Source organism: Erpetoichthys calabaricus, chromosome 9 (assembly GCF_900747795.2).
Source record: "Erpetoichthys calabaricus chromosome 9, fErpCal1.3, whole genome shotgun sequence".
Lineage (NCBI taxonomy): Eukaryota > Metazoa > Chordata > Cladistia > Polypteriformes > Polypteridae > Erpetoichthys > Erpetoichthys calabaricus.
The window spans coordinates 6869767-6894389 of record NC_041402.2 but is presented as its reverse complement, the minus strand read 5'-3'; the positions used below and the strand labels follow the sequence as shown (position 1 = coordinate 6894389).

Genomic DNA, 24623 nt, shown 5'->3' with positions numbered 1-24623 from the left:
TCTGTTAAGGCAGACACTTCATGATGTGCGTGCACAGGTTTAAATAACAGGAGAGCCGCTTGTTCTTTTGTCATTTACACCTCATTATCAACTGTTGGCTGGTTAAGAAAACAGAAGACAATAAAAACCCAAATGCATCAGCGTACCTCGTAAAACTAAAATAGGCAATGAAGGGTTCTGAATTATATAAAAAATGAGTTAACTAAACAAAAATATTGCTTTATTAGTCAATAAAACGGATTGTAATTAGGAAACTGGTTAAACTGAAAACCTTCAGCCGCTCTGGACCTCCAGGAACGTAACTGAGTACTCCTGTCTTAGACAGATGCTAACCTGTTAGTGACGGAGGACTCCAACCATAGCTCAGATGCTGTACTTATACTGCCATCTTGTGGTTGTGTTGTGTGTGTGTGTGTGTGTGTGTGTGTGTGTGTGTGTTTAAACTTTCAAGCAGAACTTGTACGTTTTTTTCTAATCTCTCACATTTTATTTAACCAGAAACTCTGCACCCATCCACATTTTAGCCAGAAATACTGTATTAACAATGTCATTTTAATTATATTGTCTATGCAGTTATTTTTAATAACACAAAAGACCACATTACACATTATACGTAAATCACAATAGATAATAATAATAATAATTCATTACATTTATGTAGCGCTTTTCTCAATACTCAAAGCGCTATCCACACAGGGAGGAACCGGGAAGCGAACCCACAATCTTCCACAGTCTCCTTAGTGCAAAGCAGCAGCACTACCAGTGTGCCACCTGTGAGGACTGCACTTGAGTCCTATTTGGGATCCTGAAGTGGTTTGTCATGTGGTGGGTGCGGCAATATGCTGTATCAATATAATCATGGCATAATATTCAGATGCTTATGGTGACAAGGTTACCTAATATGAAAGCTGGAGCATTTCTTATTTATTTACTTGCTTATCTACCTATTTATGTATTTACTTAGTTAAAGAGCTTCTGTAAAAAGGCAAATTTCCCATGGAGATATCTATCTATCTATCTATCTATCTATCTATCTATCTATCTATCTATCTATCTATCTATCTATCTATCTATCTATCTATCTATCTATCTATCTATCTATCTATCTATCTATCTATCTATCTATCTATCTATCTATGGGATATGGCTGGCCTTTCATCCCGGCCAATACCCTCAGGCTGCCAGATGGAGCCCTCCCTGCAGCATGGAGCTGCCCCGAAGACCAGCAGGGAATCCTGGACAATGGAGTTTTTATCCACAGCCCTGTTGGATACCTTGGGGGCCGCTAGAGGACGCTGCAGGGGGGCCCAGAGACTCTTATGTGCCCTATAACCCGGACATATGTCTTAGTCACGGCGACGGGAGGAATGACGTACTTCCGGGATGAAAAGAAGACTTTTGGATCTGACCCGGAAGTGCTAAGAAGTCGCATGGACAGGGGTTCAGGAGCATTTCCGGGTCACAGACTATATAAAGTACTGTGGGAGATCCCAGGGTTGAGCTGAGCTGGGTGGAAGGGTGGCAACGCGCCTGGGAGGGTGGAGGATTGATTATTGTAGTGTTATTGTTATAGTTTGAGTATTGTGGAGTGGAGGGTGCTTGGTGCACTGTGTAGTTCAAATAAAAACAGTATTTGGACTTTTACCTGGTGTCTGGCTTCTGATCAGAGGGTTCAAGGGAGCGATAGTGCCCCCTATCTGTCACATAGTATATAGTGCCTTTCACATCTATCTATTTATCTATCTATCTATCTATCTGTCATGTAGTAATAGTGGTAATAGAATGTGATTACATGTGGTGTTAGATGACATTAAATATCGGCTTTTTAGCAGCACTTGACAATGGAGCTGAAAACGGAGCACACAGATGCTTGTGGTGGCTCAGCGGCTTGTTCACATCCACACACCACCTGATTTCAAGTTCTCTGAAGCAGTGGCCTCTGGCCTCTTTTATACCCAATCCCTAGACCAGTTCTGAGGTCGCTTCCCGCCTCTTCTGAATTATCTCTTGGTCAGGCATAACCCTAAAAAACCGCTTTGGGTTGTTTGCCCAGATTTTCCTCTGGTGGCCTCAGGTGTTCCTGCTGAGGTTGCCGGCTCATTTCTAACCAAAGGACCAGGCAGGCAGGCCTATAGGGACCTTGATAGCAGCCTCCTGCTGACGGCAGTTGCAGGGCTGGAGGTGTGCACTCCACACTGTCTTTCCCCTAAATTGGGATGCTTTTGCCTTTATCTCTACCTGGTATCCATGCCAGTGCAGGTGTGTATGTGTATATATATTATTTATACACACACGGGGTTGGCAGAAGTAGGTTTACAATTGTGAGTGTGCAAAACACAGAGTTTATTCTTGTATTTAATTATTGTATTTGTCTTCTTCTGGAAGCTATTAGGTTAATGAAGTTATTGTTATACTCATAACCTGAATACCTTTTTTACATATAAGCAACTGTAGTACTAGGGTGTTGCACCATGTTAGCCATTATGAATGTAGAGAAAAGCCAAGCGAAATGACACCTTTTATTGGCTAACTAAAAAGATTACAATATGCAAGCTTTCGAGGCAACTCAGGCCCCTTCTTCATGATTCCATCTTGCCTGAAGAAGGGGCCTGAGTTGCCTCGGAAGCTTGCATATTGTAATCTTTTTAGTTAGCCAATAAAAGGTGTCATTTTGCTTGGCTTTTCTCTACATATAAGCAACTGTAAACCTGCTTTTGTCCGTACATATGTATATGTATACGTGGGAATACAATTTAAATGGAAAGTGCTTTCCACTTTGTGTATTTTATTATGACTAGGAGTGTGTGGAAAGCACTTTGAGTAGTGAGAAAAGCGCTATATACATGTAAATAAATATTATTATTATTACCAGTAACGGCATACTGCTGTAATGATAACGTGCAGTGAATACACTTGACTTATAGTTTTCATCCTCTTTCTCTGTACGTTTAGCATTCGTTTGCTCAGAGGTTGATGTGCTTGCTCCTTCCTGAGCAGCTCTTGTCTTCTCCACCCTAGTGGCCCGCTTCTTCTCTTCTTTTGTTGGCATCTTTTCACGTTAAAACTGATTAAGTCAGTGTTTGTGTTGCAATTACTTAGTACGTTTTTCTTAATTTTTCACTTAAGCTGGCACTGAAGTCTTCAATCTGCCTCAAGAATGATTTAAGATATGAAGAGGTAGAGGAAGTGATGGCAAAGGTGGTAGGGAATGAGAACGGCGTCCGTATGCATGCGCCGCACAGCTGCCCTGCTGGCTGCTGCCAAGAATTTCTTCTGCAATAAAATAAAATAAAAAGAGGAATAAAAATGAATCACCCCGAAAGTGGACAGTAGAGGTCACGTATTATATGTGTACCAAATTTCAGGTCAATAGGTCAAACAGTTTGCGAGCTATAGGTGAATTAAAATCCTGGACATACAAACAGACAGCCACGGTAGCAAATTATATATAAAGATTATTATTATTATTATTATTATTAAAGTCCTGAACAGTTCCAGAAATGCCCACTAGAGGGGGGTATACCACCAAACCTCAGCTGGATAGAAAGGCAGACACATAAATTTGTGCTGGTGGAAGCCCATTTGGAGCCCTAGTGGGTGGGAAGGGGTTTGTGCGCCCCTTTACTTACCAAAATGGTGCCCCTTGGTGTCTATAGTGTGGACGAAGGAGGAGAGAGGTGAAGAGGTCAGGAGTTACTGATGCTTGTGTTACATAAACAGCACACTTTCAATATTATTAGACTTTGAGGACTGAGTTTGGGGTTAGTGGTCCCCCTTGATGTCTGTGTGGCACGCGCCCCTTGACTTGCCAAAAATGGTGCCCCCTGTTGTCTTTAGTAGACTTTCAGTATTATAACACTTGTGTGGATTTGATTGTAGTGTGCGCCCCTTGCTGTCCATTGTGTGGATGTAGCGGAAAGGTAAGGAGTGTGTGTCCTTTGAATTACCAAAGCAGCGCCCCTCTCTGTACACAACATGGACATAATGGAAGAGTATAGCGGGTACACCACTTTAGTTTCATAAATGGCACCACTCGGGTGTAGGCAGCCTAGGCAACAATGGATTGACCAGTTATGCACAGAATCTTTTATACAATAAAAAGATGTATTTTTTCCAAAATGCTTTCTTGCAGAAAAGAAGCTTGGTGGAGCAGAGAAGGCAAAGCAGAGTTGCCTAAACAATAAGGCAATCCAACAGTCCCAAAAACAGATTAAAAACACGCAGAGCAGAAGGTCAAAAATCCAGAAATTCACAGAGCACAGTAAAAGACAGAAGAGCTCACCAACTCCAGAGCGCATTCACAGTGCCAGGAACTGTGGGAGACCCTCTGGATTTATAGTTAGGAGGGCAGCTGTCAGCAGTGATTGGCAGGTAACCCTGCATCTTGGGGGACAACCCACAAAACACATGGAACATAACACAGGCAGTTTACATACGTACATAGACAAAACCAAAAATAAACAAAGTAGCATTAACTTAAATAAACGAATGAAAACCCGACATAACACGTGGATTTGAACCCCAGCCCATCCTGGCTGAAATTTGACACCTTTTAGCAATATGTTTTTCTAAACTTTTTGACTCAACAGTTGAAAACTTTTTGCATTCAGTTTGTGCTCCAGTGGGTGTTCATTATTTTGTAAGTGGGAGGAGAACAAAACATTTGACCAAATTCCCTTATGTCTTTGTAGTGCCCACTTCTTAACCTCTCAAGAGATGGACCATCGTAGGCAGCTTCTTAGGACTGGCTCTGCACCGGGATTGAAACTGCATGTCTTGCGGGACCGAATCCTTCAGCAGCAGATGAACCACCAGGCAGCTCTAAACAATGGCCTGGACCATGTAATAGAAATCTACCAGCAGGGTGAGATCACCAGGAAGGTCAGGAAAGTCACTTTTGCTACCCTTCCTCCTCCTTCTACAGGTACATAGTATGTCTACAATGCAAAAGGTTTTTGGTTTGAATTGTGTTTTCTACTTCATATATTTTCATCTGTGCTTTCATTGATTGATTGTCTCAGAATAATAATCTTGTTTTGGTACTTACCACAACAACATTTGATGTGGGATCAGATCCCACTACTGACACCAGTTTTTGTCTATCATCAAGTCATCTCACCTGCCTGTGCTCCAAAGGGGGTGGGGGGGGGGGGGGAAATGAAACCAGTTGTATCTCAAATCCTTTATGTCTCCTTGGATAAAAGCGCCAGCCAAATACATAAATGTAATTTGGTTAATCATCTTTTATTTATTTCTTTCCTAGGGATCAAGTCAAAAGATAGAAGGCGTGAGAAACTACAAAATGACGGCGAGAAAAAATCAGATAACAAGAAAGATGGAGTGAAAGGACAAGGTTTGTAATTCATTTTTTAATGCACAATTTTAATAGTCTCTAGCCAACTTTTTGTATTTATTTTTATCAGAGACCACAGATATTAAGGTTTACATTATCAGTTTTGTTAAATTCATTTGTTATGATCTCAATTCCTTTTTCTGACACTGTGTTGTAGTAAAAGTAAGTGCACCATCAATTGGAATGAATTTTCAAATGCATGCAGTAATAAAATGCATTGCATTTGTCATTTCAACAGGTTGCCAAGCACAAACATTTGTAGTAATAAAGTACATTGCATTTGTCTTTCCAACAGGTGGCACAGCACAAACGTGTTGTAATTACAGTATATGCATTGCATTTGCCCTTCCAACAGGTGGCCTAGCACAAACATTTGTAGTAATCAAGTGCACATTGCATTTGTCTTTCCAACAGGTGGCCCTGCACAAATGTGTAGTAATTACATGCATTGCATTTGCCTTTCCAACAGGTTGCCTAGCACAAACATTTGTAGTAATGAAGTGCACATTGCAATTGTCTTTCCAACAAGTGGCCCAGCACATACATGTGTAGTAATTACATGCTTTGCATTTGCCCTTCCAACAGGTGGCCTAGCACAAACATATGTAGTAATCAAGTGCACATTGCATTTGTCTTTCCAACAGGTGGCCCAGTACAAACGTGTAGTAATTACATACTTTGCATTCGCCTTTCCAACAGATGGCCCAACACAAACATTTGTATTTATCCAATGCATTGCATTTGTCATTCCAACAGATGGTGCACCACAAGCCTTAGCGTTGCTCCCATGCCAGATCACATACTAAATGGCACGTAATAGAGACATAGCAGCCGGGTGGACACTTATCCATCTATTAAGGCAAAGTACATGGGGAGATGAGGAGAGATTGAAAGAGCTGAACCTTTTTAGTCTTGGGTCACAGAGGCAGAGAGGGGACTTGATTGAAGTGTTTAAAATTATGAAAGAAAAGAGTACAGTAGATCCCAATTGCTCCTTGGGGTTGGACTCTTGTTAAAGGCAATGTTTGTACAAATGTTGGAAAGTTTTTCTTCACGCCAAAGTCATAGGCACATAAAATAAATTACCAAGTAGTGCAGTGGAGGCACAACTTTAGGGGCCTTCAAATATTGACTTGATGTTATTTTTGGATAATCGAACTGAATAGGAAAGATGAGCATGATTAACTGAATGGCCAGTTCTCGTCATTTTTCTGATGTTCTAGCGATATGGGAAAACTTCTCTAATTTTCATGCATTTTTTGCAGCCTGATGATGGCAGAAGAATATTGTCCTTGGAGTTATTTGGGCTTAACGCTGTAAAGCGGGTCATTACATGTCACCCGAGCCTGACTCGTGTTTAACTGAAATTGTATAGACTCCGCGGGATTCCCTCGAAGTTGCTGGATATCATGGCCGACCTGTACACTGATACTGTGAGTGCTGTGCAGAGTGAAGGCAGGACCTCTGTGATCTTCCCAGTTGATTCTGGAGTTCGTCAGGGGTGTGTTCTGCTCCTACTCTGTTCAATGCTTGCATGCAACGGATGTTGGGCAAGGTCGTGGGGTCCAGCGGCTGTGGGGCATCTGTTGGCGAAGAAAGGTTCACGGATCTTGACTTCGCTGACGATGCTGTGATCTTCGTGGAGTCAATGGAGGCTCTGATCGGGGCGCTCGAGAGACTGAGTGAGGAGTCAGAGTGTCTGGGCTTGCGAGTGTCCTGATAAAAACCAAAGAGCCAGGCCTTTAATGACCTCTTGGGCACGGCCATCAGCAGTGTGTCTGTTTGCGGAGAGAGTGTCGACTTCATCGAGAGGTTTACTTACCTTGGCAGTGACATTCATGTCTCTGGTGACTCTTCCTATGAAGTCAGTAGACGGATTGGGAGAGCATGGGGGGGGTCATGAGGATGCTGGAAAGGGGTGTGTGGCGCTCCCGATATCTTTGTAAAAGGACCAAGGTCCAAGTCTTTAGAGTCCTGGTGCTTCCTGTCTTGCTATATGGTTGCGAGACATGGATGCTATCCAATGACCTGAGATGAAGACTGGACTCCTTTGGTACTGTGTCTCTCTGGAAAATCCTTGGGTACCGTTGGTTTGACTTTGTGTTGCTCATGGAGTCCCAAACGAGGCACATTACCTGCATTGTGAGGGAGCGTCAATTATGGTACTAAGGCCATGTGACGCTTTTCTCCGAGGGTGATCCAGTTTATAAGATGCTCATTGTTAGGGACCCGAGTAGCTGGACCAGACCAAGGGGTCACCCACGTAACACCTGGCTGCGGCAGATAGAGGGTCATTTCCAGAGGGTGGGACTGGATCGCGTGTCTGCTTGGGGGGTTGCAAACCGGGATCGTGAGTTGTTTCGTTGTGTAATGGGTGTGACAACGCACTGTACCAGTGCATGCTCCCCAACTTGACTTGACTTGACTGGTATAGAATTCCAAGCCCGAATCACACTCTGGGTTAAAACCAAGGATGGTTAAACTAATTTTGTTTGATTTTTGCTTTGCACCCTACTTCCACCATAACCTGTCATCTATGGGACAAGAGCAGAAGCTTTAGATTCGTCAAAAATTTAAATCTCTAGATCTCAAAGTTTTTAGGGACCCCTGATACCTAAAACATCAATATCTCAATGATGGGTGTGTGTCTAGAGGTAAAACGGCAGGACGGGAAAATACCAAACTCGAAACTTAAGCCTGTTATGAGATGACGATGTGCTGATTAGTTTTTGAGCCAAATCGTGTGAGAAAAAGAGGCGCTCGAGAGGAACCCTCAAATACTGTAATTCTGCAATGAATTATCAATTCTTTTTGTCAGTTGGTATCATAAAGAACTATTTTTATGGTCAGAAAGATCAGAGCAATACATTACTGAAATGTTAGAGAATAGTTTGGGTACTGCAGTGGGCTGGCGCCCTGCCCGGGCTTTGTTTTCTGCCTTGTGCCCTGTGTTGGCTGGGATTGGCTCCAGCAGACCCCCGTGACCCTGTAGTTAGGATATAGCGGGTTGGATAATGGATGGATGGATGGATAGTTTGGGTAAATTGATTCCTAGGACACAAAGCCTCCTGACACTTGCATTCAAATTTTTTTTTTTTTGATCTTTATGGCGTTATTGAATATCGCCAAAGGTGCGGTCTCCTGTTATATGGAGTCCTGCAGCATTCTCTTCTGTAATTTATTTTTGTTTTATACTCTTCTGAATGAAGGAGCCAGTATAGTGCGCCCCGGGGTTTTGCCATATTAGATGTGCACTTGATATTTAACTTTGGATCGAATAGGGATAACTGGAGGGGTAGGTTCATGAAGAAGTCAGCCTCTGTTATTAAGCCCTTGACACAGAACGATGTCTCACCGTGATTTGCCGGATCAGAATTTTATTCATATGATGGCACTGACCTTGTCCGACTCGGAGCTCATTGGATTGTCAGTGGATGTTCATCACTCATGTGTTGTAGGCAGGGTGAGTGGGGTCACTGCCAGAGAAGATGGATGGTGTTTCGCAGGTCACCAGTTCAGCTTCTCAATTTGTTTAAAGATCAATGAGAACTCGTAGTTAAAAGCAATTCTGTGTTTTAGGGGGAGTGCCCGTGTGTTGTGCTGTTGTCTTGGATGGATGGGAGAATTGGAGTCTTACTGACAAGTTAAACAATGTGCTTTCTCAATATTAAAATTTTTTGTCTTGGAAGTAATACTAGTGCATTTTGAAAATATAACACTAACATCTCATCTCATCTTTCCCATCCACTTATTCTATTGAGAGTTGTGGTAGCAGCAGGCCAAGCCGTTCAGCCCCGACAGACTTCTTTGTCCCCATCTTACAGATTCCAACTGTTCCTGGGGAATTCCCCGGGGTTCCCAAGCCAGTTGAGAGATACAGTCCTTCCTGCGCGTCTTTTGTCTACTGCTGGGTCTTTGCCCAGTGGGACGTCCTTGGACCAGCCCTAGTGGAAGCTGCTTTCGGGCATCCTTACAACATACCCAAACCACCTCAACTGGCTTTTCTCGATCCAGAAGAGCCGAGACACTCTACTCTGATGCTCTCCTGAACTGCTAAGCTTCTTACCCTATCATGGAGGGTCCGCCCTGTGAAGAAACTTCATTTCAGGAGCTTGTAACTCGCAATCTCATTCTTTCAGTTATTACCCACAGCTCATGACTAGAGTTGAGGACAGGGATAGAGATGGACTGGTAAAGCGAGAGTTTTGCTTTTAAACTCTGCTCCCGCTTCACCACCACGGACCGATACCAGGGCCCACAGGAACAGCTGCTGCCGCCACTTGTATTATCATGACGTTTGTGAGACTTACCAGGAACGTGTATTGGATTCATCTACTCTCGCCCTTGAAGATTAACGCACACACACAGAGAGACGCACACACATACACCTGGCGATTCTTTCCAGACAAAGTCTCGGGTGGTGTCAGTTGCCAGTCACTCCACAATATTCCAGATAGGATTCTTTACATGGGGACTCAGTCTCACCAGCACTAACAAACGTGTGTGTGTGTGTGTGTGTCCTTGTGACACACTCTTTTGGTTTTATGCCACTTGCTAACCAAGCAATGTCTTCATTTTACCCCAGTTGTTCTCATTATTAAGTAGTGACATCAGTAGCCTTGTTAAAAACCCTGTGAATAAGAAAGCAGCAATTCAGCTCCCACTTGGTACCCTTTTTATTATTTCAATTGCACTACAGTAATCCCTCGCTACTTCGCGGTTCACTTTTCGCGGATTCACGACTTCGCGGATTTTATATGTAAGCATATCTAAATATATAACGCAGATTTTTCGCTGCTTCGCGGGTTTCTGCGGACAATGGGTCTTTTTACTTCTGGTACTTGCTTCCTCAGTTGGTTTGCCCAGTTGATTTCATACAAGAGATGCTATTGGCGGATGGCTGAGAAGCTACCCAATCAGAGCACGCAGTTAAGTTCCTGTGTGCTGCTGATTGGCTCAGCGACGAAGTGTTGCATTAACCAGGAAGTCTCATCTCACTCATTCAGCATTAACGTGCTCCTGCTTCAGGTCCAAGCGCCAACAGAAGATGCAAATGATTGCAGAAAAGGTAAAAGTTTCAATGAGTCCACGATTCTTTTTATTTAAAAAGGAGGAAAAGCATATAAGATCTACGGCCGCAGTGTCCTTTAACCAGGGTTAGGGTTAGAGATGCAAGTGGACGTGATAAGGCAGTAGTCTGGATGGAATCTGCTTTAGGAATCTTTGCAACAAGGTCGACGACGTCATGACCGCCTACAAGCTGCTACGTGTACTTCGCTATACAGTAAATGTAAACTTATCTACAGATTTCATATTGCTTAGCAGTTGTCCCTGTTATTAATAGAGTAAAGGATGGGTTGTAAACAATACAGGGAGGGTTTAAAAACGTCCAAATACACGTTAAATAATTAAATAAATATGGTGTCCCTACTTCGCGGAAATTCAGTTATCGCGGTCGGCCTTGGAACCTATCTCCCGCGATTAGTGAGGGATTACTGTAGATAAAAGACAAACTTTAGAAAATACACCGCTCAAAAAAATCAAAGGAACAATCTGAAAAACACATCAGATCTCAATGGGACTAAAATCCTGCTGGACATGTCTACTGTTATGGACTGATATGGTGATGTGTTAGGAACAAAAGGATGGAAATGAAAATGATCAACCTACAGAGGGACACCCCGAAAATCAAAGGGAAAAAATGATACAGCAAGCAGGCAGGCGAGTCCATTTGGCCGACATTTCATTGCAGCAACTCCAAATCGTACTCAGTAGTTTGTATGCCCCCCATGTGCTTGTATGCATGCCCGACAACGTCCTAATGAGATGACGAATGGTATCCTGGGGGATCTCCTCTCAGTTCTGGACCAGGGCATCACTGAGCTCCTGGACAGGCTGAGGTGGTCATATGGACCGAAACATAATGTCCCACCCAGAGGTGTTCTATTGGATTGAGGTCAGGCTAGTAAGTGGGCGGGGGCAGTCAATGTTATCAAATCCTTCATCCTCCAGGAACTGTCTGCATACTCTCACCACATGAGGCTGGGCATTGTCGTGCACCAGGAGGAACCCAGGACCCACTGCACCAGCATAGGGCCTGACAATGGGTCCAAGGATTTCATCCCGATACCTAATGACAGTCCTGCGGTGCCATTGTCTAGCTCGTAGAGGTCTGTGTGTCCTTCTGTGGATATGCCTCCCCAGACCATCACTGACCCCCCACCAAACCGCTCATGCTGAACGATGTTACAGGCAGCATAACGTTCTCCACGGCTTCTCCAGACCCTTTCACGTCTGTCACATGTGTTCAGGGTGAACCTGCTCTCATCTGTGAAAAGCACAGGGCACCAGTGGTGGACCTGCCAATTCTGGTACTCTATGGCAAATGCCAATCGTAGCTCCACGGTGCCCACTAGAGGACGTCGGGCCCTCAGGCCACCCTCATGAAGTCTGTTTCTGATTGTTTGCTCAGAGACATTCACACCAGTGGCCTGCCTGCCTGCTGGAGGTCATTTTGTAGTTTCTGGCAGTGCTCATCCTGTACCTCGTTGCCCAAAGGAGCAGATATCTATGGGTCCTGCTGATGGGTTAAGGTCCTTCTACGAGGGGCCCTGTCCAGCTCTCCTAGAGTAAATACCTCTCTGTCTCCTGGAATCTCCCCCATGCCCTTGAGATTGTGCTGGGTGACACAGCAAACCTTCCGGCAATGGCACGTATTGATGTGCCATCCTGGAGAAGTTGGACTACCTGTGCCACTTCTTTAGGGTCCAGGTATGGCCTCATGCTACCAGTAGTGACACTGACCGTAGCCAAATGCAAAATGAGTGACAAAACAGATGAGGAGGGAAAAATGTCAGTGGCCTCCCTCCACCTTAAACCATTCATTCCTGTTTTGGGGGTCGTCTCAGTGTTGCCCCTCTAGTGCACCAAAGCAGCTGAAACTGATGAACAAGCCCCTCTGCTAATTAACTGACCTGATCAGTAGCCCAGAAGTGTCATTGACTTGATGCTATACTCTCATTAAAAAGGGGTCCTTTCAGTTTTTTGAGCAGTATATAAGGGCAACATGGTATTTATTAACACATAACATTATCAAATAGAAGAAAATAGAATAGACAGAAAAGCCTGGATATTAACAGTCTTAGAAGAGCTTACCAAAAATCAAAAATGTCAAGGGGTAAATGTTAGCATGGGCAGCTTTTGGTTTAGCTATCAATGTTATACAATGGGCCTCGCAGTTAAGAGACGTAGGTTCGCTTCTTGGGTCCTCCCTACGTGGAGTTTGCATGTTCTCCTCGTGTCTGCATGGGTTTCCTCCCACAGTGCAAAGACATGCAGGTTAGGTGCATTGGCGATTCTAAATTGTCTCTAGTGTGTTCTTGGTGTGTGGGTGTGTGTGCCCTGCGCTGGGCTGGTGCCCTGCCCAGGGTTTGTTTCCTGCCTTGTGCCCTGTGTTGGCTGGGATTGGCTCCAGCAGACCCCATGACCCTGTAGTTAGGATATAGCGGGTTGGATAATGGTTGGATGGGATGTTATACAATGACTATGCTTACTGACATCCAGATCAGATCATCTCACATCTTTTGATCTCATCTCTGACATTGCTTCCTATGTTGCCCTTCTGTCATTGCTTTTCTTCTTCATTTTGGCCCATTGGTCGAGCCTTATTCATGTTAAAATGAACACCTGGGGTTTCGGGACATGTGTCGTTGTTCACATTTGATTGGCTGTCTTGTCCAGGTGATATCTGGCTCTGATCAAAGTGTTTAATCCTTCAAGAATTTCCGTACTCCTTACTTTCTCAAGCTGTAAACTAATTCTGCAATTCCTAGGTCTATGGCATCCATCCGTTCCCAGGATAGACTTTGTGGCATCTGCACTTATTTCACATTCTTCTCAGTTCATCACATAATTGAAAAGAAACTAATGGGAGAAGATGCATAAACTACTCGTACAATGCAAAAGAATGCTTGCGATGCCTGTGATTAAAGTCCTGTAAATTTAGTTCATCCTGGTTTGTTAAAGCAAAATAATTAAAAATGTAATCGAAACAGTCTGCAGTTCAGACCCAGAAGATTTTCCACACTGGGGCAACACTCTAATCCACATTTGATTTCATGTTCCCTTTTTCCTCCACTTGAAAGCAACATCCCAAGATACTTGAACTCCTCCACCAAGGGCAGCTGTTCTCCCCTCACCTAGAGAAAGCAATCTACTCTTTCAAGAGGGTACCATGACCTCGGACTTGTAGGTGCCGATCCTCACCCCAACCGCTTCAAATTTGGTAGTGACTCACTCGAGTGCATGCCAAAGGCCGTGGTTGGTTGTGGCAAAGTGGGCAACAACATCTGCACATACCAACAATGCTAACCCTCACCTCCCCAACCAGACCTCCTCACATCCTCAGCTGTGTCTTGATATCCTTGTCCGTGAAAACCACAAGCAGGAGTGGTGACGAGACCCAGCCTTGATGAAGTCTTATAATCGACATCCTTGCCATGAAACAGTAGACCCGCTCTTGTCCCTGGCACAGTTTCTGCTGGGTACCTGGTAGTAGGATATCCCATTCTACATGTGTTTTGCAGATTTGGAAAAAGGCATATGACCATGTTCCTCATGTGTGATGGGAGGTTGGGCAACATGACCACTTTTGCATGCTATTCATTCCCTGTATGAACACAGTGTCCGAATACTTGGCGTGAAGGTTGGATTCAATAAAGCTTATAGGAGATTTATAGTGCCCTCCGTAATGTTTAGGACAAAGACACATTTTTCTTTGATTTTTACCCTCTCTGCTCCACAGTTCGAAATCAAATCAAACTTGTGATTAAAGTGCACATTGCAGACTTTCATTTAAGGGGTTTTGTATACATTTTGGTCATCACAACACTTTTTCTAAATGATCCCCTCATTTGAGGTCACCATAATGTTTGGGACACAGCAATGGTGGGTCTATTAAAGCCATTGTCATATTTAGGACTTTGTTGCATATCCCTTGCATGCCATGACTGCTTGAAGACTGAGATTCATGGTCATCACCTGGTGCTGAGGATCTTCTCCTTTGATGTCTAATGCAGCCGTCTTTACCTGCTTGGTTTAAGGGCTTGTCCCCTTCAGTTTTCCCTTCAGCATATGGAAGGCCTCCTCAGCTGGATTGAAATTGGGTGATGGGCTTTTGCCATTCAATAAATTTCCATTTTTTAGTGTTGACAAACTCCTGTGTGGCCTTAGCGGTATATTTGGGATCACTGCCATGTTGTAGGATGAAGCACCGTCCAATGAGGCACTTACTGGAATTTGGATAACAATGGGGGGGCATACAGTCAAAATGCCATCTATGCCAGCAAAACCTGGAAGGACATGAAACGGATTGCTCACAAATATTCGGGATCTCACATAAAGAGAATGTTACAAATGATGAGGTGCTGAAGCAGAGTGGCCTGAGGTCACCGGAAGACATCGTTACAGAACTTGGGTTGCGCTCCAACTCTCCCTAATCAACGCATTCCAAAGCTCGCCATGCACTGGATACCATCAAAGAGGACATGAAAACCAGGCAGGCCACGTAGGTCAACTTTTTTGGGGGACCAGAAAAACCGTCAACCTACTCCCTCACAGCTGAACTCACTGTAACTGACTAAGTCCATTGAAGAGCACTTGCTGCCTGATGTGCTAAGGAACATGGGAGGACCTAACTAACTAACTGGAACGTGGGCAGATCAGATGTTTCTGCACACCTCAGAATTTACTGCCGTTAGCAGTTCCATTATCAACAAAGAGAAGTGTGCCAGGACCTGTGGCAGCCATACAAGCCCAAGCCATACCACCTCCAGCACCGCTATGTTTAACAGATGAGGTGGTCTGCTTTGGATCTCGGGCAGTTCCTTGTCATCTCCAATCTTTGCTCTCACCATCACTCTGATGATGTTCATCTATGTCTCGTCCGTTCACAAGACCTTTTCCCAGAATTCTGCAGGTTCTTTGAAGTCCTTTTTCACAAACTGTAATCTGGCCTTCCTGTTTTTGTTGTCTCCATCTTGCAGTGTGTCCTCTGTGTTTCTGTTCATGAAGTCGTCTGCTGATAGTCATCTCTGACACACACACGTTGGCCCCCTGAAGACTGTTTCTGATCTGTCACACAGGCGTTTGGGGGCTTTTTCTTGACCGTAGTGAGGATTCTTCGGTTATCAGCAGTGCAGGTCTTCCCCTTTGTGATTACTGAGCTCACCAGTGTGTTCTTTCTTCTTCATGATGTTAACTTGATTTTGGTCATGCTGAGATTTTACTGATGTATCCAATGGTTTTATTCTTGTGTTTCAGCCTCATGATGGCTTCTTTGACTTTCATTGGCACAGCTCTTGTCCTCATGTTGAACAATGGCAGCTACAGACTCCAAAGGGGAGAAGCAGGCAGAGGTGCCTTATGAAGCCATGAAACCCACCTGAGTGATCACAAAACGCCTGGGACGCCAATTGTTCCAAACACTATGGTGCCCTGAAATGGGGGCGGGGGTAAGCCCCCTGAAACAAGAAGGAGATGAGAATGGCAGGGCATCACCAGAGAAGATCCCCAGTACCTGGTGATACCTATGAATGGCAGGGGTATGTGACAAAGTCCTAAATATGACAGCTTTAACAGACCTGCCATTACTGTGTCCCAAACATTATGGTGCCCTGAAATGGGGGTGGGGGTAAGCCCCCCGAAACAAGAAGGAGATGAGAATGGCAGGGCATCACCAGAGAAGATCCCCAGTACCTGGTGATACCTATGAATCGCAGGGATATGTGACAAAGTCCTAAATATGACAGCTTTAACAGACCTGCCATTACTGTGTCCCAAACGTTGTGATGCCCTAAAATGGGGGCAACCACGAAGAAAAAGTGTGGTAACTGAAATGTCTGCAAATCCCCTTAAAAGTCTGCAATGTGCACTTTAATCACAAGTCTAAATTGTTTGATTTGCCATTTTAAACTATGGAACAGAAGGGGAAATCAAAGGAGAATACGTCTTTGTCCCAAACATTATGGAGGGCACTGTAAACGGCAATAATGTTGACAAATGGATCAACACTTAGTTTACTGATGTTAATCTGTTGCTTTATATGACACTTTGCGAACCACTGTGCCCATGTTGCCGTACTCTGTACTCTACAAAATAAATGCTGTGCTTGCCCGCTCATTTAATCCACAGCTCAGTCCCTTTTTAAGGAATCAAATGTCCTTATAAAAATCTTATAAACACAAAGTTGAAAATGAAACTGGAAGAGAATTTACCATTTTGTTTTTCATGAAGCAATCAAAGTACGCACAGTTTTTTTAGTTGTTTGTTGAAGGAGACAGAAGAGAAACAGTTTAGTTTTTCATTCTTCGCTAATTTTGTTAACCTCTTTCATTGATACGAGCATTAAAAATGTTGCTTTTTTAATGCCTGCATAATTTATAGGTGTTATTTCATACGGATACTAACGACTAATTCAGGCCCTGATATATCTTGTGAACCAGTGATCGACATTACAAGTATCATTTTAACCTCCCGGTGATCTGTCCTTGGGATGAGGTGTAAAAAAGTGATTAACTGCTTCGACAAATCTCTCCCCAAGGTGCGTTTAGATTCCTGTTGAGTGATAAAAATGCCGTAAACACAAGTGATTTACTCCTCTTAAAATGCGGCTATAGAAAATGTGACATTGAGTAAAAGAGCCGGATGCCCAGAATTTTTCTTGAAATCGTACTTCATTTGTGAGAAGTATCTCGGGGTTCTTCACTGCGAATGTTTCTTATCAATGAAGACTCAACTAATCCTTGAACTGCTGGTCTTAATGCAGGTAAACAATCCATAAGAGTGTCGTCTTGGCGGGAAGGACAAAGGCTGGTGAGACTGCTGCTCGGGCCTCCTCCAAAACACTTCATCTCGGAGACTGAGAAAGAGGAAAGAGTCCAGGATTGCCCCAGCGGTACTTACTCATTTTTTTTCCTAAGTTTGAAAGCAAATGTTTTACTTTTAATTGCTATATAATGCTCTCTATGTTAATAGAACTGCTTCTGTTAACCTAAATTGTGTGCACGTATACACGGCAGTCCTCATAATTGAGTACACAGTGTGGACGCTAGGGGTCGCTGTTGCCCTGTGAAACCCACCAGACAGACGTCCAGGACACACGTATAAAAGCACCAAGAAGAATTTTCAAAATTATTTTCTTCAATAAAGTGCACAAAGCACTGCACATGCCACAATTCACGAATAATCAATAATCACAACAATACAATAATAATCCTCCACTCCCAGCAGCTTCGTCACCAAACCTCCCAACTCCGGCTCTCCTTGCTGGGTCTCCAACAGTCCTTTATATATTCCTCGACCCGGAAGTGCTCCTTCTCTTTTTCCGGGTCAAACGCCACATCATCAGTCCTCAAGTATCCCGGAAGTACTGTGGGCTTCCGTCCTCGTGACTCTGAAGTACAGTGTCACCTCGGTTTGCGAGCATAATTCGTTCCAGAAATGTGCTCGTAGTCCAAAGCATTCGTATATTAAAGTGAATTTCCCCATAAGAAATAATGGAAACTCAGATGATTTGTTCCACAACCCAAAACTATTCATATAAAAATGATTAATACAAAATATAAAGTAAAAATACATAAAACAAATTAACTTGCACTTTACCTTTGAAAAGAATCATGGCTGGTGTGAGTGAGTTTGTAAACTCTTGTGGGATTGCACCCAACGGGACGACACGCGGAAGAGCGTCCCAAAGCAATCGCAGTCGCCCAGCGCTGTAGCAGTTCTCCGTAAAAGCAAATCTGAAAAGATCGCGGACATGCTATAAGCACCTGCTGTCAATGGGTGATACAAGGAACTTTATAAATGTGCAGGACCCTGCCTGACTGCTGTGTCTGTGTATAAATAACCGTGCTGTTGCTGTTTCAAGCTGAATAAGGCTGGTGTTGCTAAAGTACTGAAACTCAGCTTCGTGTTTTAGGGTGCAAGACTGGGACTTGCACGTCACAGCACACACACACACGAGCGCACGCACGCATGCACACACACACGCGCGCATACAGTCACAATGCTAATGCTGTAGTAAACACTATACGCTCGTACAGATGTTGACTATATGAGTGAGGCACGCCGACTCAGACGGGGAATAGGAGACGATTGCCCACAATCCCGCAGTGAGAGAGAGAGAAGAACCATCAGCTCAGTTGTGATCACATGACGCTCAGCAGACAAAGCGTATTCAGTACATACTACTCGTAATGCAAGACCTCGCTCGTTTATCAAGTGAAAATTTATTAAAAATTTTTGCTCGTCTTGCAAAACCAAGTTACTCGCAAACCAAGGTTCCACTGTACTTCCGGGTTGTAGGAAAAATAGGAGTCCCCAGGTCCTTTATGAGCTCCCCCTGGTGGCACCCAACAGGGCTGAGAAAATGGACTCCATGTCCCATGATGCCCTGAGGGAATCCGGGGTACAGTTACCGTCCAGGGGAGCTGGCACCTAGTGTCCTGGGGGAAGCAGTGTCCTGGAAAGGCTGCACTTCTCCATTCTTCCTGTTCTGGGACGTCCCGACCAGATTGAGCTGCCAGCCATCTATCACAACAGCAAAAGGTCTTTCAGAAAATCCTTTGTCTCCCTTTAGGATGAATACTTTCTGTGGGATCTTATTCCATAAAACCAGTCCAGCAAATCTGGTTTATTGGTTGCAAATGAGATTTGTCAGTACAAAAAAAAAAAACAAAATTAAATTTTTTTTTTTAAGACCATGGTGCAAAAATGAGTCCACTCCAATGAAGGTCTTGGGGGGAAAAACACTTGACAAATTGCTAATTAGTGGGAATTAAGGAAGTTCGCGAATGGATATATAAACCCTTGACACACATTTTTAAGGCACTGACACTCAATTGGGCACTAAAGGAAAATGACAACTATTATTATGTTACCAGTAACGGCGCACTGCACGATAACATGCAGTGAATACACTTGACGTGATCATTCCTAGTTTTCATCCTCTTTCTGTGTACGTTTAGCATTTGTTTGCTCAGAGGTTGATGCGCCTGAGCAGCTCTTCTTTTCTCCACCCTAGCGGCCCGCTTCTTCTCTTCTTCCGTTGGCATCTTTTTACATTAAAACTGATTAAGTCAGTGTTTGTGTTCCAATTACTTAGTACATTTTCCTTAATTTTTCACTTAAGCTGGCACTTAAGTCTTCAATCTGCCTCAAGAATGATTTAAGGTATGAAGAGGTAGAGGAAGTGACGGCAAAGGTGGTAGGGATGAGAACTGCACCCACACGCATGCACTGCACGGCTGCCCTGCTGGCCGCTGCCCAGAGTTGATTCTACAATAAAATAAAATAAAACTATAAAGGGAAATAACCTTGGAGGTCAATCATCATCCTGAAAGCGGATAATAGAGGTCACGTAGTATATGTGTACCAAATTTCACGTTAATAGGTCAAACGGTTTGCGAGCTACAGGCGATTTAAAATACTGGACATACGCTACCATGGCTATCCGTTTGTATTATATAAGAACACTAGAGGGCTTCGCTCGACAACCCACAAGCCCCAAACCCAATGGCCTGCACTACATGCTAGCCACTTCACGTTTCATTCGCATATGTGGATTTCACTTTCACCAAACAACTAATCTTTTATTTTCTCGCGGATACGCCTCTTCATTGGGAAGAAACACTACTTTACTTTTTCCCTGGTTTAAATCCGAACAATATATTCGATCTCTTTTCACTGTTCTACTGTTTTACCGAGCAATAATTTCCGTTTGTTACCGTTAATGTAATCTTTACTATCATTTTTTTGAGACTTTCGAATTGTAGTACTTCCATTATCTCTAACCTGCTCTGCATGTGTACCGCACCAACATTTTTTAATTCTTTACGACTTTCTACTTTGTCATCTACACTTTGTCTTTTATTTCCGGCCCCGGGCCTGGTTAAATCTTTTGGCACAAAGTCTCATCTCGCGGGATGTGAAAGTATCTCTCTGAAAAAGTCATGTCTTGTCTCGTCTCAGGATTTTTTTATCATAATAGGGAGATATAAAAAGAGTGATTGGGTGGATCCAAGCAACTATAGGCCAGTAAGCTTAATGTGCATCACAGGTAAATTAATGGAAGGAACTACTAAGGCAGGGGTGTCAAACTCCGGTCCTGGAGGGCCACAGTGGCTGCAGGTTTTCATTCTCACCAGCTTCTTAATTAGTGACCAGTTTTTGCTGCTAATTAACTTCTGTTGCCTTCATTCTAATTAACTTGACTCAGGCTCCTTCGTTGTTTCTTTTTCCTGAATTAGCAGCCAAATGATAGTGAGACATAAAACGAGCCACCTCATGACCAGCTCACCTGTGCCCATCACACGATATCTGAAAATAAAGAAAGGTGAAGATGTCAGTAAAGTTGATCTCTTAGGTCACCAAAACATTTTAACGTTGTTAGAAAAAACAAAATCAGTTTTGGAAATGTCTGCTGTGGCAGAATGAGAGCAACAATAAGCCATGGAACTAAAGAAGGGTTCAATTAACCGCAAGAATCTGCTTCTCGTTAAGAAAGTGGATGGAATGGAATTGGTTGGAGTTTGAAGCCCCAGTTTATCTGGTCATCTATTGGCTCGTTTCACGTCCCATTTCTGTTTGGCTGTCATTTAATAAAGAAAAGAATCAATTCAGAGGACTGAATCTTTAAAAACAGGACTACTAAAATGAAGGGAAAAGAAGTTAACTGGTCACTGACTAGGAAAAGGGTTAGAATGAGAACCTGCAGCCATTGTGGCCCTCCAGGACCAGAAGGTACTAAGACTGAGCAACACATAGCAACTCCAGGAGTTTTACTGAACAATCAACATGGGTTCAGTTGAGGGAGGTTGTGTTTTACTAATCTGCTGAAATTCTATGAGGAAGCAACAAAATAATACGACCAGAAGGATCACCCGATGTTATTTATCTTGACCTTCAGAAAGCATTGGATGAGGTGCCACATGAGAGGTCAGGCATCAAACTCGAAAGTGGCAGTTTAGGGTGCTGTGTGTAATTGGCTCAGACACAGGAAGCAGTGTGTGATAGAGCAAGGAGCCCTATCAGAATTGGGTGATCTGAATTGGAATGAGAATCATTTAATTGCTAGCATGTGAAACATCCCAGAATTGACTTTGGTTTGGTGCAAATCATGCAATACATGACACTACCAACTCAAGACAAACACCATTTCAACCCACCATTTAGCTGACACTGTGCAGACCACTATGCAAATGCAGCAGGTTCTTGAACAAAGACATTTGCAAACTTCAGTAGTATCCTCAGATAAATAGAGAAACTATATAAAATAATACAGCCATATGAAAAAGTTTGGGAACCCCTCTTAATTCTTTGGATTTTCATTTCTCATTGGCTGAGCTTTCAAAGTAGCAACTTCCTTTTAATATCTGACATGCCTTATGGAAACAGTAGGATTTCAGCAGTGACATTACGTTTATTGGATTAACAGAAAATATGCAATATGCAGCATAATAAAATTAGACAGGTGTATAAATGTGGGCACCCCAACAGAGATATGACATCAATACTTAGTTGAGCCCCCTTTTCAAATCTAACAGCCTCTAGACGCTGTCCTCCTATAGCCTTTGATGAGTGTCTGGATTCTGGATGGAGGTATTGTTCACCATTCTTCATACAAAATCTCTCCAGTTCAGTTCAATTTGATGGACAGCCTGCTTCAAATCATCCCATAGATTTTCGATGATATTCAAGTCAGGGGACTGTGACGACCATTCCAGAACATTGTACTTCTCCCTCTGCATGAATGCCTTTGTAGATTTCCAACAGTGTTTTGGGTCATTGTGTTTGGAATATCCAACCAACTTTGTGACTGATGCTTGAACATTATCCTGAAGAATTTGTTGATATTGGGTTGAATTCATCTGACCCTCGACTTTAATAAGGGCCCCAGTTCCTGAACTAGCCACATAGCCCCCAGCATGATGGGACCTCCACCAAATGTGACAGTGGGTAGCAGGTGTTTTTCTTGGAATGCAGTGTTCTTCTTCTGCCATGCAAAGTGCTTTTTGTTCTGACCACATATAAAAAATTTGTATTATCAGTCCAAAGCACTTTGTTCTCAAATGAATCTGGCTTGTCTAAATAAGCATTTGCATACAACAATCCACTCTGTTTGTGGCGTGAGTGCAGAAAGGGCTTCTTTCTCATCACCCTGCCGTACAGATGTTCTTTGTGCAAATTGCGCTGAATTGTACAACAATGTACAGATACACCATCTGCACCAAGATGTTCTTGCAGGTCTTTGGAGGTGATCTGTGGGTTGTCTGTCACCATTCTCACAATCCTGCTCATATGCCGCTCCTGTATTTTTCTTGGCCTGCCACACCTGCTGGGTTTAACAGCAACTGTGCCTGTGGCCTTCCATTTCCTGATTCCATTCCTTACAGTTACAGAAACTGACAGTTTAAACCTCTGAGATGGCTTTTTGTAGCCTTCCCCTAAACCAGGAGACTCAACAATCTTTGTTTTCAGATCTTTGGAGAGTTGCTTTGAGGATCCCATGCTGTCACTCTTCAGAGGAGAGTCAAAGGGAAGGAAGCACAACTTGTAATTGACCACCTTAAATATCTTTATATCTCATGACTGGACACACCTGTCCATGAAGTTCAAGGCTTAACGAGCTCATCACACCAAGTAATCAGCATTGAGCAGTGACAGGCATTCAAATCAGCACAATGACAAGGGGACCCACATTTGTGCACAGCCAGTTTTTCACATTTGATTTAATTTCATACAACTAAATACTGCTTCACTAAAAATCTTTGTTCGGAAAACACCGCAGTACTCAGATGTTCCTAGGAAGTGAAAGACAGACCACTGTTAACTTTATTGTTGAAAGGAGAATCAATTATTATGCAGGCTGAGAGGGGTTCACAGACTTTTTCATATGACTGTATAGATATCAAATAGTATAAGTTGAGCAAGTATGAAGTATTTACGAATAGACAAACCGCTCTGTTACATGTTATGTTACAATAACAGTTTGGAATAACCCTATGTAAATTTATTTAGGATCTGAATACTTGGAGGAAATAAGCTGCGGAGATGGTGTGTAGTTCGGGTCACGATAGATCTGCACCTCCTCTGTGGTGGCAGTTTAATGAACAGATGGCTGCTGGGGTGGCTGGAGTCAGCTGTAATCTTTCCTGCTGTCTTTTTCACTCTGGTGATGAACAGATCTTTTAATGTTGGAAGATAACAGCTAATTATTTTCTCAGTTGAACAAATCACCCACTGCTACCGACTCTCAGAAAGAGAGGAGGCAGAAGGAAACCAAACAGTGATGGAGCAGGTCACAATACTGTCAATGATGGCAGAGTAAAAATGTACCAGTGTACACCTTGATATGCCAAGCTTCTTAAGCTGGTGAAGAAAGTACAATCTCTGCCTGGCTTTCTTGATGATGGAGGTGATGTGCACGTTCCAGTTTAATGTATTCGTGAAAGTAGTCCCCAGAAATTTTAAATGACTGGACCACAAACACAGTCTGGCCATTAAGTTGTACAGGTGAATGGTTAGTGACTTGTCGGCAGATATCAATCCTCATTTCCACTGTCTTTATAGCATTGAGCTCCAAGGTGTTACAAAAACACCACTCTACAAGATGGCCCACCTCTGTTTGATAGGAAGACACATTATTATTAGAAATGAGACCCACTATGCTTGTTTCATCTGCAAACTTTAGGATTTTTACAGATTTGTCCGTAGATCTACAGTCGTGTATAAAATGAAAGGAGGGGGGTGAAAGAACACCGCCTTAATGGGGGGGCTATGCTAATTGACATTGGATTCGACAGATTAAGGCCCAGTCTCACATACTGCTTCCTACCTGTCAAGAAACACGTACTGTAATCCACTGGTAGACACCATAGGGTACACCCAGGGCTGGTACCACCAATAAGGTGAATTAGGCATTTGCTAAGGGCACAGAACTTTGTTAGGAGGGGGGACCCAGCCACATGGGTTAGCTACCGAACAGACAGTTGGTGCACTAATAAGCTTGACCAAGGGTGCAAAATAACCTAGCCACCAGCACTGGGTACACCTAACTGGATTAGTTTACTCTGAGGCAACTCCGGAACAATGGTATTTGCAAGCTGATCCGAAATCCACGCACTAGACTCTCACATAGATGTTAGGCAAGTCCAGGTGATGAAGAATGTTGAGGCATAAATTAATTGCATCCTCCACTGAACGATTTGCCCTA

The 24623-nt window shown here is 43.3% G+C and overlaps 1 protein-coding gene across 1 annotated transcript in view; it reads left to right on the top strand.

Annotated features, from left to right (window-relative positions):
• LOC114657340 (uncharacterized) overlaps nucleotides 1-24623 on the top strand; it is a 155662-nt gene that overhangs the window by 26968 nt on the left and 104071 nt on the right. Inside the window, exons 4-6 of the mRNA XM_051931494.1 lie at nucleotides 4692-4924; nucleotides 5264-5353; nucleotides 17178-17306. Coding sequence (XP_051787454.1) covers nucleotides 4692-4924; nucleotides 5264-5353; nucleotides 17178-17306 — 452 coding nt within the window. The remainder of the gene's footprint in view (nucleotides 1-4691; nucleotides 4925-5263; nucleotides 5354-17177; nucleotides 17307-24623) is intronic.